The sequence below is a fragment of the Taurulus bubalis genome (genome assembly GCF_910589615.1).
Source record: "Taurulus bubalis genome assembly, chromosome: 17".
NCBI classification, from domain to species: Eukaryota; Metazoa; Chordata; class Actinopteri; order Perciformes; family Cottidae; genus Taurulus; species Taurulus bubalis.
The window spans coordinates 19,191,798-19,207,121 of record NC_136605.1 but is presented as its reverse complement, the minus strand read 5'-3'; the positions used below and the strand labels follow the sequence as shown (position 1 = coordinate 19,207,121).

Here is a 15,324-nt window from a genome sequence, read left to right as displayed (position 1 = left end):
AGAAAAACAGATACATCAAATTCGTGAATAAAGATTCTCCGTCTACCTCGTGGGGCGAGCCGCGGACCTGCTCCCTCGCGGACCGCTCTGACGTGCCCCTCATGCTGGCGTGGGAGGGTGAGGGCGACGGCGGGTTGTGGTGCGGGCTGTGGTGCGGATGCTGCAGCTGCTGCTGCTGCTGGTACTTGCTCTTCAGGTGGTCCATGAAGGCGTCCCTCTTGCGCTCCATGTCGACCTTGTGCAGGTTGGTCAGGGCCTCCAGGCTCTGGGCGGCGCTGACGGTGTGGCGGTGCTCCGACGTGTGCACCAGGCCCACGTTGGAGAACCGCCGAGCGCTGTTGCCCAGAGTCCGGTATTCTCGCGGATACTCCAAGTCATCTGTCGAGATCATGTGACCGCCGCCACGCTCGGGATCTGAGGGACGAGGACAGAGGAGACAGAAGGAAGGGGTGGATAAGGAAAAGAAGGTTAATCCCCACACACACACACACACACACACACACACACACACACACACACACACACACACACGCGTGCAGAACGATTTCAAGGTGGAGACGTACATACACACAGAGCAAGCACACATAGGTGGTAACCAGCAGAGCAGAAGGAATGAGAGTGGAAAAAAATAAAGGCACAGAGGGGACAGGAGAGAGAGAGAAAGAGAGAAAGAAATGGGATGCTAGACTATTTGCCACCAGGACGGAGCAGTTCCCTGCAGAATTATTGATTTCAAGTTCTGAAGGGAAGAAAGATGAGAAAAGTAAAATACTCCTGCGACAGATCAAAGAGGCTCAAAGTGAGTTTGTTTTGCTGGATATTGCATTGTGATACGCTCGTGGTTTCTAAGTGACTTTCGTTGTTTTCTTCGGAAACAAAATAGTGAAATTTGAGGTGTTGAAAGTCAGTGAGGAAACACTTCCTATTTGTCCCCGTTCTCGCTCATCCTCACCCGCTCCTGTCCATCTAACGGAGCTTTCCCCTCCATCCCTTGACGCCGTCTGCCACTTTCTCTACATATTCTCACTGTCTCTTGTCTGGACTCGACTGATTCTGCTGTCCATTTTTAAAGAGGCGCATCAACTCTGACAGCCCTCGGCCTTTTATCGGCGCTCTAACTGACAGGCAACACAGCCCCGAGGAGGAATGCAAACAGGAAAGGGAGAATATATGGGTGCACACAACAACAAAAAAAATACAAATAAAATGTGACTTTAAAAATGAATGAACTCAAAAGTGTGATAAAAAAAAGGAGCAGGGAGCAGGGAGCCATTCGCCCGGTGAGTTACCTTGCTTAGGATAACAGGCCCCGGCGTTGGCTAGAAGAGAAACATGCAAAGGGTTAATTTGTGTGTTTGTGCACAGGCGTGCAGTCAAACACGACAGGACACTGTCACATGACCATCAGAAAAGAGCTATCGCGAAACAATAGCACTTTCTCTGAATTACAATCACTCAATGCATCATTTATGCATTATGATAGTTGCATAAGGGTTAAACATGTGGGAAGATGGTTTGCTATAAATACTAATAGTCTTACAACAACCTGCAGGATGGTAAATGAATATTGAATATCATGCTTTTTACACAGAAATCACAAGTGACTAAATAGCTTATTCATTCCATAAAAAACTTAGAAAAGTAGAAAAAACAATAACATCAGAGATGGATAATACAAACTAAAAGTAGAAAAAGTGCTGAGGCCTAATAGAGCTGCATGAAGTGGACCATCTGTACATTAAAGGCTCATCAGCCGCATTAGGAGGAGCCGAGTGAGTAAGCAGCAGAGGACGGCTCCTCGGGGCGGCAGCAACAAATGGACTGTTAATGAACGCGGGGGAAGAGCGAGCGGAGGCCCGACGCTCTCCAGTGGACAGACTTTAACACAGGAGAAGCCTGTTCAGGGCAGAAAGGTCCGGCCGTTATTCCAACGCAGCTGCAATCAAAACGGCACCATTCCCTCCCTCTATTCATCGGCGGGAAGAGGATACCGCACTCAAGTGTGATCAACTGTTTTCGACACCGTGCCCTTACATCCAGCACATTACGAAGTGCTGATAAGCCGAGCAGGGGAGGGGGGGGGCGATGCGAAATGGACTGACCTCCTGGCTAATAGCGTTAGCATCGAGCTCTCCGCTGCACATCAAGGCTGCCGGCCGTGTTCATCTGGCCCCATCGCAGCCTCCCAGATCTCCGGTTTACACTTCATTAGGCGGGAGCTTATTGTGCATCAGCTAACAAGGACCTGACTCAAGGGCCCCATTACAATGGCTGGCACAGCTGGGCCTACAGACCAAGGCTTGATCATTGTGACTGAGCATCCGCGACGACAGTGAAAAGCTGAGAGGGCTATGCTGCTTTTAGATAAACATAAAGCCGAGAGGAGAATCCCAAAAAATATTCACACATTTATATTCATCAAGTGCAGAATGTTGAGGTCCTAACAGAAGTTGAAATGATAACCAATCTCACGGCTTGCCAAAAGAAACTTGCATTTCTTTAAAGATCAGTATCTCTTTGTAGCACTGGTTTGGAATTCAGCCGGAAAAACTTTCCAAACTGCAGTCTGTTGCAAAGCTGTATACAAAGCCCTCATCTCGAACACAGCAGGAGTATACGTTATGTGGGCAGAAGAGCAAGAATAGAAAATGGGAACAAGTTATACATCGTTACTGTCGTCATTCACAGACAATATATTTCCACATAAGCTGGCAGACAATAACCCCGACAGCCCAAACAATCTGCGCGGGCCCACACCACGCCGGCATCATTTAAACCTACATAAAAGAGCCTTGATGGGGTGGCTTTCTGGTGACCGCTCTATCACGGGGAAGAAAGAAATGTCTGTGGGCCGCCGACCTGCAACTACAAAGACCGAGAAGCACCAGGGGAAAAAGACGGTGCGTGTAAGTCGGGCACATAATAATAGAAGACCTGAATGACGACGGGAGGTCCGCAATCAGAAGCGATAAGATCTGTGAGCCCGGCGGATGACGCCCGGGCTGCACTGCCGAGATAGAGAGCGCAGACAAGAGCATTAACCTGCCGGAATAAAAAAGGAGGCCGCCGTGTGGGGCGCTGAGAGATAAGACGTGACAAACAAGCGAGGTGAAAAAAAACTAACAAAGCGCAGTCAGATCAAGCAGGCCAGCCCCAACCGGGTGTTTCTCTGTGTTTATGCAAAGAAGACTAAGCCTAAAATCTGCGTCCAGCACGACAAATGGATTTCTGCATCTATTGTTCCGTGCGTTGTAATTAACGGGCATTTTCTCTCACAGTTATTAGGATCGGTCCTGCATCTTTTTTGGAGTCCCCAGTATTCTGCATCATCACAGCCAACACAGAGGGAATGGTGTTTTTTCTTTTCTTTCTCCTTTACAGTCACCTGATGAACTGGACTTTGGACTTGGGAAGAGAAGTTGCTGCCAATCGTGTGCATGGACGTTTGGTGTGGAGAATCAGAAGGTGAGAGGGAAAGTGGACTGGGTTTGCTTTGATGGATTTGGAAGAGGCAGGTGTGTGTAGCTTTATAGTTTGAGCATGTTAAACAAGTGGGTCAGAGGGAGTGTGTGTGTGTGTGTGTGTGTGTGTGCCGACCGCACATGTGCAAACGTTCTTTAATAGCTAAATCTAAATTCACAGGTCCTTCCAACATCTTCACTCCATACTTATTTGTCACATATGCAGCAGCACCTCGGGGGCGACATGAGTCACAATTATTAATGCTGTATTTGGAGGAAAAAAAGCATGCATATATTACTTGGGAGGATGCAAAATGTGCAAATGCTTTCTGTCCACAATGATATCAGGAAAATGCAAAATTAGATTTTTCTTTCATTATCTAAATAGTTAAATCATTCTGTATCGATTGGCTGATCATTTACTTGGCTCAATGTTTCGGTCAACATTGGGAAAGGTTTTATGAAGTAGTTTCCCAGACAGTTTGAATTACAGTTTAAAATGAAGCTCTGAAGAGTCTGTCTCACTTACTGAACACCATACGGCCTCCTCTATTCGTGATTTGAATAGTCTCGATCAGATATCGGGGGAGGGAAGGAGCATCCGTGAATAAACAAACCAGAAGGTAATAAATGGAAAAGAATAAATTGCCAGTTTAAGAAACCCCATGAAACAGAACGCTCTGTCAAGACAACTTTGAAGTGTGTTTTTATTATGTGTTGTATTATCTAGATGACAGCAATACATTTCCCTTTCATCAGACTCAAACTTCATATTAATGAATTCCTAATGACAGGAAATCTTTTCCTGAGAAATAATATGAGATACAAAGGCTTTGATTTTCTTATTTTCATGTAATTTACCGATATATTTTAGACTCAGTCATGTACTTCTACATTTTAAATATATGCTCTGTTTATTTATTGACAAAAATAAAATATATGGAGTTATTCATGAACCAAACAGGAGAAATAAGTGGCCACTCATTTTAGTGGTTTAGTGTTTCTGATAATTACATTTCATTTAGCTGACGCTTTTATCCAAAGCGACTTACAATAAGTGCATTCAACCATGAGTACAAACTCAGAACAACAAGAATCAAGAAAGCACAATTTCTTCAACAAAGTTAAACTACAAAGTGCTATCAGTAAGTGCCATTTAAGTGCTACTACGATGCTACCTTCCTTATTCAAGGTGTAGTCGAAAAAGATGTGTTTTTCTTTGGTCTGTTGTTTCACTACCATCAGATTACCATGCGGTGGCCTTTGATGTGTCACTGGTTATTATAATTAAACCAAGCATTCAAACATCTGTCCTGGTTATTCTTGTGAATTCTTGTGTTATTTAGTTTCTCCTCCCCGTGAAGGTCTGTCGTTATGCAGATTGGTTTGGGAACGTCCCGCACGGCTCTTCCCTCCGACACACGGCCTAATTTACTGCAAGCATGGCAGGGCTCCTTGTGGGATGCCGGCCGTGACAGCACAGGGCGGATAGACCGGCTGAATATTAACCAGGGAAGACGGAGGGAAAGAGGTAAAATCGAGGAGAAGTGCAGCAAACTGCTAATCCGGCACGTCTATTAAAGGCTACAGGCAACGGGAAATAAGCCAATCAGCGAGGCCTTCAGCTGTTCTAACTCTATAAGCTCCGACGGGAACAGTTAAAACAAAAAAACAAGTGGGAGAGAAGGGCATGGCAGGATTAAATGCAACCTTCTGGAAAAAAAGAAGAAAAAAGAGAACACCAATCAAGACTCCTGCAGGTCACAACTCAAGACGCAACCAGTGGGCTGCAGTTTCACACGTATTAAACTCTAAATCATCACCCGAAAGCCAGATGAGGATCGTTAAAGAGACGGTAAAGTTAACGCACTGAAACCACCTCGTGGGCTGGCTGTTGTAGCTACAACGGCTTTCCCTGCTACATCATTACTAATCCTGAAGAAAGGACTGGCAAGTGACTGCCGTCTTATTGACTGCGAGCTGTCACAAACAAACCTTGAAATTGAATAGTACACATATAGACAAGTAGTGGACGCTCGGATGAAAACGTCTGAAAAGCCAGTAGAAAAGCATGCGGGAGGTTTTGTTTCCATCTCTCTTATCTCGCTGGGTTCGGCTGGCTCTCCACTTAAAACCGCGAGGCTGCAGGTAAAAAGACACATAAACCAGCAGGCATGTGCACTTCACTTCACTTTTTTTTACCCTCTCCATTAAGGTAATCTGCGAGAGCTCGGGTGCACCGCTGTGCCGGGAGAGGAGAGTTAAAAGGGGGGAAACTGACGGCTGGGCGGCGAGAGCAAGACATCAGAGGAAGGTCAAAGCCAACGTGTCCGTCCTGCTGGACGCGAGGAAGCGGGCGAGACAGCTTCGGAGCCGCCTCTTGTGAAGACTGACAACCATTACGGTTGTCAAGTCTTCTGTTGTTCTTGTCTGTTGCCCGGCACAAAGTCACAGGAACGCCTTCTTGATCATCACACCGTGCACGATAAGAAGTGAAGTGCCCATCTTTTCACCTCCTGCCTCTCTCTCTCTCTCTCAACCAAACTTGGTTTCCCTGGGAGACGCTGGGGAACACTGTGTCGGCAGCCGAGTTAAAATTGCAGCAGTAATGTGGATCCAGCAAAGCACCTGTTCATACACAAAAGGCACGCGCTCAGACAAATCGAGCGCGCCGCGGCTCCACGGCAACATCTCTGGGGCCGTCTGTTGCTGGAAACAAATGTGTGTGTATTCAACTGGAGGATGAATGCAATACATGATATATAAAAGTGACGGGTGGGAGGAGGTAGCAGGCGTACAGTGATGCTCCTCTTTGTTTGACTTGTCATCCAGGTAAAAGCAGGCTGTCTTTTCCCTGTAATAGCAGCGATCCAGCAGCAGGTGAGAGAGCCTCTTAATTACAGCCCGTGTTGAACCAGGTCATTCAGCGCATTACTGCCACCGGGTGTGAAGAAGACACTCGAGCCACACCTCATTACATCAGTGCTGCTCAGTTTACCTCACCGGGGAGGCGGATGCCGCCGTCAGTGAGATGCTAGGCGGAGACAGGCGGCGGTAATAGAGTTTAGGAGATGGTAGATGGAGAACAGTATGTTTGGAGACGTGGCGCCTGCCTGCATACAGATCTTCTTCAAACAGTCGCTGCTCCTCCTCCGAAGACGACAGTGGCGCCTGGACCTGTGATCTCCACGGGGCGCGGCACTGACTGGTCGTCACAGGTGGCAGATGCCTCAGTCAAAGGGCTGCACTGCAGGGAAAGCGATGCAGTGCAGCATAAATTGTTTTTCTCATTGTTTAAAAAGCACCGCCGCGCCAGTGTTTCTACACTATATTTACAACAAACCACATCTAAGTAGAGTCCTTATTCTTGACATTTCACGTCATTTCATCATGTATTACAAATCAATTTGAAGCCGTTCAGTCGGAGAGTTTGATTTGAAGTCTCGGCACCACATTATCTTGCAAAAGATGATCAAACTTTGACCCAAATTACAGATTAAAAGTATGTTTCTGAGAGTAGACTTTTACACCACGCGACAATGAATGGAAACCATTGAACGTCAGGAAGCCACACAGGCAGCCCTCGAAAACTATGGTGTGACTTTGAATTTAGAAGTAATCTTAAGTGCACTAATCCATGCAGAAATATGAGAAAAATGGTTTAAAGCTGAGCCAATAAGTAGCGTGCAAGAGATAAAATATGGATAAAGAATGAAACCGAATAACTTCAAATGAACACTGAGGTAATAAATGGTGAAACCAGTTCAGATACTTTAGATTCAGTTCAAACCAGATGTTGCTCAAATCAAAGCTGGCACTTGTTTCACGCTGAGTAAGAATGACAAAGGCAGGCGACTTCAGGCTTGAGTCATCACAACATCACAGCATCACAACAAGGCTGTTGCTGACGATACAATACAACCACTTACAGGGCAAAGTGCTACGCTTGGTCTTCTGCCACGTGTGCGTAAACACACATGCAGAGCTTGACACGGACCGCGAGGCAGTGCACGAATGTGCAACCCCAATCAAATATTTCCTGAACTACTTGCAGATGTATTGTCATGATAGCTTATTGCTCACGTGGCTGCAACAGTCTGACCCCGCCCACACAGTTAAAGATCAGCATCTGATGAGTTATTCAGGATCATCGGGGCAGATTGACTGAAAATAAAAGGCAAATCCAGGACCTCCAAGGCTGCTCCCTCGACACACTACTTCCCTTTTGTCTGCGGTATCACTGCCGAATCAAATGAAGCAATGCTGAAGAAACTGCAACAGGAGGGCAACATGCCTCCCCATCCCCAAATACTCACAACACAACACACAGAAATCACAATATTGAGACCGCAAAATAACACAAATATCTGTCTGTACGCGTTAAATTCATCCTGCAGCCGTCAGAGACGCTCCTCCGAATGCCCGCTGAGCTTTCAAGCTAATCTCAGTGGATTCAGCTGAGCAGCTCACTGCTGGGCCGGCGACACAACAAAGAATAAAAAGACTCATTTTGCATTTGGGGAACGCCGTCACCATCTGACTGTTTCTTTTTTTTTTTTACAGAATGAACAGACTGAACTATGACAACCAGGGACTGTGTTTTATAAATAGAGGCATTTGCCTTGATTTGAAAACGATTTTGTAATTATTAATGCTGTATTTTTAATTACTGTCAAAAAAAGAAGCTATTTATTTCTTTTGCTACATTTTTACCAATTATAATGAGGTTAGAACCTCCAATTAGACAAAACAAAATAAACATGCAATGAATAAAATTCAGAAGCGCTTAACAGTCAGTAAATAATTACTGAACAAGTTCTTCCTTTTAACGAAATACAAAAAGAGACTTGAATAGAGAGACAGCCTCTGCTGAGGGGTCACCAGCCACCGCTTGCCAACTCCGTCAGAGGCAGGTGGATGAAAGCTCTCGTCCAATCAGAAGCCGCTGGCTGCAATGCTGAGGACGAGCCGCGGCCGATAAATGTAAAAACAAAACGCGTGCAGAAAAACACGTGGAGGAGGTCACTCGCTGGTAATGGAGACACCCTTGTGATGGCTGCCAAGGACTCCACACTAAATCACTCCGGTCTAATAGGTGCAGATAATGATCTGTCCCACAGGCCCTGTAATATTAACAGCACACAAACACACACACACACACACACACAGAAGTGTGTGCAGAAGTCCAGATGCACATTGGCACATAAAAAGCTGCAAAGCACCCACTGACTGCAATTTGACTGATGGGGTGAAATTTGGTGGAGTAGCTTAAGCAGCAAAGGAAATCTTAAATGGAAGATTTAAGAAGTCCTCTCTATCTGAGCTGATACACAGAGCGTCTGCATATTCATGAGATGAGCCGGGTTAATATGAGACGGAGGCAGCGCATGAGGAAGGAGGCGGAAAGGGAGTTAAAAATCTTCACGATTTCTGTTTTTCTGCTTTGTGTGTCTGTGTGCAGAAGGATGGCTGAAATCCATATATACTGTAGACAAGTCATTACAATGTCTGGCTAAAGTTGCACTATTCTGTAGGTTTTATTCTAACAATGAATCAAATAATTAAATGTAATGTGAAAAGGGTCGATGAACCCACTGAGATTCATCACCCGGCTCTGCAGAGCTTTTTATTTCAAGTTATTTTACTTCCAACAAAATGTACGGCTATGCTTCAGTCTCAACATTAGCGTTCCTTTTTTTGTTCTCAACTAATACTAATATTTCTCCCTGTCTCCCTTGTGGGGAAATAGGCATTTGTTTGATTACACATTAGGCTTTAGAACTCTATAAAACTAATGTCGGGCTATTTTTTCTGTCAGCTTGTTAATCTTCTGCCCGCAAGAGTCCGGTAGAAACACATCCATCAACGCAGCCTTGAAGGTACCACAGGTACCACTATGGAGCAGTGTTCTTATGCCTGGGTTGTTTTTCTCGTGTCAATGGTTTCACATTATTCTACTGATCTACGATACAGGTGGCATTAAAGCATCAAGAACAAGAAGAATGCGTTGTATACTTTCTGATTTGTGATTTATTAACGTGTCGGCCCGCCTTCGTTGCTGTAATTTCATTAAACTGTTAACAGGGCATTGCTGTGAAATACCAACCTGCCCTGTACACACAAGTTTTACTTATAAAATGTAATAAAAAAGTAATTACAAACAGTTCCTCACGTACAGTAAGAGTATTCCTCGTAACTGTACATCAGCGCCTGCAGGTTCATTAAGCCGCTCGTGGACGGGTCAGAGCCTCTTTCTGTTTCTTTCCTCCAGAGGACAACGCGCTGACAGCATCAGGCTGATTACACAACAGCTTTTTGGAGGCATGTTGCCAAGACTGTCTGTAAGAAAACCAGAAGTGTCAAAACTTCCAAACTGTATGTAAGAGAGTGAGCGCTGCGATGGCTTTTTAACGATACTGCAGCAGCCAACCTTCCAGTTCTAAATCTCCTAAAATGCTCCCCTGAGGCAAAACCAGTAGGTACATAATGAGAAGAGGTGTGAAATAAAAGAGACGTAACATTAAATAAATCAAGGCTTGCGTACAGGATGGAAGTGTTTTTCTTCCCGTGTGGGGGAAGAAAAAGAAAATCATCTTTTTTTTTTTAAATGTGGTGGTGATCAGACAGGGTGGATAATAGAATAAATAAATTACCAGAGTTAGAGCTGTTAAAAAGTTCCTCCCAAAAAAACAACTTTATAAATAGGCTTGAGATGGCACAGGCAAAACAACAGTTATGATAAGGTGAACCTCCCCCTCCAATAACGACTGACGTGCGAGCGTTTAAGATCTGTGGGTACAAACACTCTTAATGTTTAGAGGCTCATGAAAAACTAATATTGAAATAACCTTTTGATTCCCTCCACGACCAAAGACACAATCACAGCGCTGCAGTAGGAACGCAAGGTAATTGCAAACAGCATCTAATGTTGTTGTTTTTGTTGTTGTTCTTGTGTCTAATTAAACACTTAAGCACCAAAACAAGATTATTATTATTCTAATATCATTTCAGCGGAGTGGAAGCCAAAACCACGATTTGTGCCGCTCAAATTGGGAGCCTAAGGTTTCCTAACGATCGTGTAATGATGTTTAATTTGCAGTAAATTTCGACACTGCTGCCGGTTAAATAAGGGGATCTGAGCTGCTGGTGGAGTAGCACAGTTAAGGTTACTTCTTTTTACGGGGCAGGATTACTGAGCTGGCTCTGACGAGTAGTTTGTTGCCTTCTCTCCCAGCAGACCCGCTGCCAAGCCTCTTGTATTATTAGCATGCTGCCATTCTCATTGCCGACAGAGCCAGCGGGCTAACCTAACAAGCACTCACACAGGAACACATCTGTTGTCAGAGTAGTTAGGCCCCGGCCACGGGTTATCAATCAAAGTGGTGAATAACAACCACAAACTGAAAATCCATTCATCACTTACACGAGCCGATTAAATGATTTACCAGAACAGATGTAGGCAGAAACGATGGACAGGTGTCGAAAGACAAGGGGTTACGCGAAAGAGAGGACGTGTTCGGCTTGAGCGGCCAAAAACACGAGCGACCGCAGCCAGCGAACCTGTGACAAAAGCACGGCTGGCACGCCATTTGGCTGCATTTCACTCAGCGGCAATATCATTTAATGGGGTTATAACATTCGCAAGTGTCATTGTACTTGATATGATATTAAATATAAGCACTGGGCTCCACATTCGACTTATAAAATGCTCCGTAGCGGGCGATGTGGCAGTAATAGCTGGTGTGTTAGCTGGAGGTGACAGGTGTGCGGCGGTAGCTCGGTGCCAGGTGATCAGCACTGAAAACTATAAAGTATGCAGCACCAGCTGACGCCCTGCACACAACCCTGAAGAGACAAAAAAGGGGGTTTGGTACTCGGTGAAGAACATTGAATTAACTTATAGCCTCTGAAGAAGAAGCCTGAAGTTATAAAAGCAAAACTTCTTCAGCATACTTGGGATCAGTCTTGATCAGTCTTGTCTCGTCGGTCTCAGACAAAGAGGATTCTGAGAGGAGTCTAGTCGAGACAGATGATGGCACTAAAGTGCGTGTGCGTTGTCTGATTTATCAAATGCAACCAATAACTTGACTCATTTCTACATTTCTGTAAATGTAGCGAGTTCTTCCCACACATGAAAGCCACCTCAATGCCTACTGATTACTTCATGAAGGCATTTCTAATCTCTTTGTGGAGGACGTTCTCCCCGTGTCAGTGTGGGGTTTTTCTCTCTCTCCAGTTTCCTCACGCGGTCCAGAGACACGCCGCTCAGGTTAATTGCTCGCCGGTGTGAATGTCAGCGTGAATGGTTGTCAGTAATCGTCAGCCCTGTGATGGCTTGGCGACACATCCAGGATCCAACCAGCCTTCACCCAAAAGGTCAGCTGGGATCGGCTCCAGACCCGCTGTGACCCTGAACAGGATAAGCGCTTGCAGATAATGGATGGATGGATATATATATAGACACAAAATGTGGATCTTTCAAAAGTTTTCCTGACCTTTGAAAATAAGATGTGTTCATACAATTAGTCTCTCTTGTCTGCTACCTGGAAAGTGCTGATTCTCTTTAAATAACGAGAATAACGTTCGCAATTTCTCCCCTTTGTTTATTTGTTTGTTTTGACCAGAACCTTTTTTTAATAAAAAAAAAAGAGGAGGCAAAAAAAAAAGTCCAAGAAACTGCAAAAAATAAATAAAGAAAAGGCATCAATCAAACCAGCCAGAGATTAGCTGAGCCGAGTATGACAGCAGCTGCCACTGCAGATAGGTCGCCTTGGCAACAGGTCAGATGTTCCACAACGCTATTTGCAGCCAAACACACACACACACACACACACACACACACATTTGTCAGACAAGCATGCAGCCGTGTAAGGCTTGATGGCGAGAGACACAGCCAGTGACAGATGTGACACAAGCGGGGCGGCGGCGTTTACAAGGTGCGGAGTCAACACGGCACAGATCTGTGTGATGATGCTGATCGTCACATGTCACAGTACAAACTGCTTCCTGTCAACTGGCATCAGAGAAGGGGACAAATTGAGAATCAGAGGAGAGGAGGTAGGTGGTGGATTTTCCTAGAAACGGCTTTGACTCAGGAGGCCTGTGATGTAAACAGAAATCTAAATAAAAACTCCCCCTCTTTCATCTTCAACTCATGTTTTGTTTATTTTTGTTGTATTGTCTCTTGTCTTGATCTAAGAGGACAGACCGATCAGAGAGTTTACATGTTGAAAACTGTGTCACAAATACAAAGACGCCATCTGTATTTGAAGTCAAATGAGAACTGTGCCGCAGACGAGAGATGAAATCCCAAATCTGGAGCGTCGCAGCCTGTTGGGGAGGTTGTGCGACGCCTCTTTATGATCCCAGAATAAGTGAGGAGATGAGCGGCACACAGCAGTCCCTAGTGGGGTGTTAGAGTAATTGCTTGTTTCACCCGTCCCCAGAGGATACCACAAAGTGGCCCGCAGAAGAGCTCGGGAAAAAACCCTTTCACCTTCTGCCTCACACGTCATCATCCTGTTTGTTACAGAGGAGAGGACGAGAATTATTGGGAATCATGGGAAATGAAAATATTCAATCAAGTACATTTCGCTGATGATGTTTATGGCAGGAATGCACATTATACGGACATTCGTGGAGATATCGAGGGGTGTTGAGTATGGATTATTTCATTATTATTTTGGTTTTAAAGTTTTAAGAGGCACTCTCAAACATACTGTGGCGCAAGAAAACTGAATATTATGAGGGAAATGATGTGTTTCATGAACATTAAAGCTCTAAAACGTTTAACAGTGGCGACGGGAAAAGAAAGAAAGTGGAAAAAGAGCTTAATAGATCCACTCTAATGTCTGGAAAATATTCCACTGTACTGTGATAACACAAAGTTGTGTAATCCATGTGGACGTTGGTGTTTTGTTTTTTTGACACTCCTAAATTTTATCTTGAGAAACCCCCAAAAAGGAAAAACTCAATTTTAAGCCAAGTATTTTAGGCTTGAAGTGTTTTGATGCTGCAAGTCGTTTGTTGAGACGGCATCTGGAACACATTCTCATGATAAATAATTGAATTGCCTGTATCCGGTATTGCTTTTACTCGGTTTCACTGACAGTATGCTTGGATCGTGGCCTGCAGCCTTTTCTGCATGCTTTATGTCGTGTCCTTGTCCTTTAGAGCTGCTTCGTGTGCTGCATTATCCTATAATCTTGACTCTTGTACATCCCTGCTCATCCATCATTTCTCGGCCTCTCGTGTATGGTTGCCGGCTATAAACCTCGATATCCAGACATTAATGGCCACGCAGTAATGTAGGATCTGTGTGACTGTGTTTGGATGCAGGGTTTTCCATTCGCTCGTCACGCGTGCATTGATTTCTTTTGCACATGCATCAAAGCTATCAGCTCACGCCTGCGTTCTCCTCCTCCCTGTCATGCCTCTCTCCCTCCCTCTATCTCCCCTCTCCATCGGCGCCGCATGTGTTCGGAGCGCCTCATTTGGGTTTCGGCGTGCAGCGGGGGTGAAGAGGGCGGGGCGGCCGTACAGATGGATGCACTGGGTTTCTGTGAAGATGGAGTGTAGGTGAGCGGGGGAGGAGCAGCCAGTTGGCTCGGAGGAGGAGGAGGATATGACGAGTTAGACGTTAACAAGCTGTCACTGCCAACACAACACGGCGCCCACTGCAACAAACAGACACGGCGAAGACAAGCCCCTGACAGGCCCGGTGGTACAAAACAACAAAGCAGGCGTGCGCCCCGTTCCACCCACACACAAGCCGTACAAACCGCAGGTCGGGCCCGGACAAGCCGAATGGAAATGAATGTGTTGAGGGCGAAATGAAACCCATAAGCGTGTCAACAGAGGTTCTCGCTGTAAATTGCAGTTTTGCTTGGTGAAACTCAGAAAAGTTTGTGCCACCTTCCTTAACCTTGATCGCCTCAGCTCCCTCCCGGGCGGCTTACCGCAGCAGCGCGGGGATTAGCGAATGTTGCTACCGCTGCGGCGTAACTGCGGCAGTCAGAATCGATCAAGGCAACAAAAAAAGGAAAAGGTTCAAATGCCACGCGGGCGCTTTGGTTACTCTGCTTCGTTGTACACTTAAGTGATGTTGTCAGGAAACTAGCAAACATGTAGCAGAAGCGTTCCCTTTCCCGCGGTTTGATTGAACCATGAAAGCATAAAGGAACGGTTTGATCAAAACGCACGTTTTGATTCACTTTCAAACGCTAAATGCTACGACCAAGAATCTCTCCCACAACATTGCTGCCGGTTTATTTTTAGTTCCATACGTGTGTACGGTCTGATGGGAACAATAGCCGCGGGACTCCGATGCAGATATGGGAACATTTCCCAGTCCCCGATTCCCAGGGCACCAAGTACCATCTAACCGAGTTAAAATGGCATTCATGATAAATGCCTCTAACAGACTGGCTGCCACGCCTTTGGAGCTGAAGCAGGACTCCTTTGAGGGGGGGCTATAGCTTTCTTAACAAGTGAGAATATAGCCCTGTTTAATATAAACACAGACATCAAGAAACGTCTTCATTAGTGACTGTTCCTCCCCTTCTCTTATTGCCACCTGTTGGCTGGCTGAAACTAGAAATCTGACAATTGTTAAGCGTTCTGCCCCAGAGCCTCGGAGCACTTGGCAGAGCCGCCCATGGCTAATCCAGTAAGCGCCAGCACTGACTCACAACTAGCCGAGAGACACAGAGAGACGGAGATTGACAGAGCGGGAGGCCGGAGAGACAAAAGACATCTACGGGAAGAGAGAGGCTAAGAATAGAGGAGGGATGACAGACAAAAACGGGAATCCAGAGTTTGGCAGAAAGAGGTTGGTGAAGAGGAGACAAATTGGGTGGTTCGA

The 15,324-nt window shown here is 45.6% G+C and overlaps 1 protein-coding gene across 1 annotated transcript in view; it reads right to left on the bottom strand.

Moving 5' to 3' along the window:
* srcin1a (SRC kinase signaling inhibitor 1a) overlaps window positions 1-15,324 on the bottom strand; it is a gene marked incomplete at both ends in the record, with an annotated part of 88,259 nt that overhangs the window by 36,938 nt on the left and 35,997 nt on the right. The window contains 2 exons of the mRNA XM_079232887.1: window positions 68-414; window positions 1,290-1,319. Coding sequence (XP_079089013.1) covers window positions 68-414; window positions 1,290-1,319 — 377 coding nt within the window. The remainder of the gene's footprint in view (window positions 1-67; window positions 415-1,289; window positions 1,320-15,324) is intronic.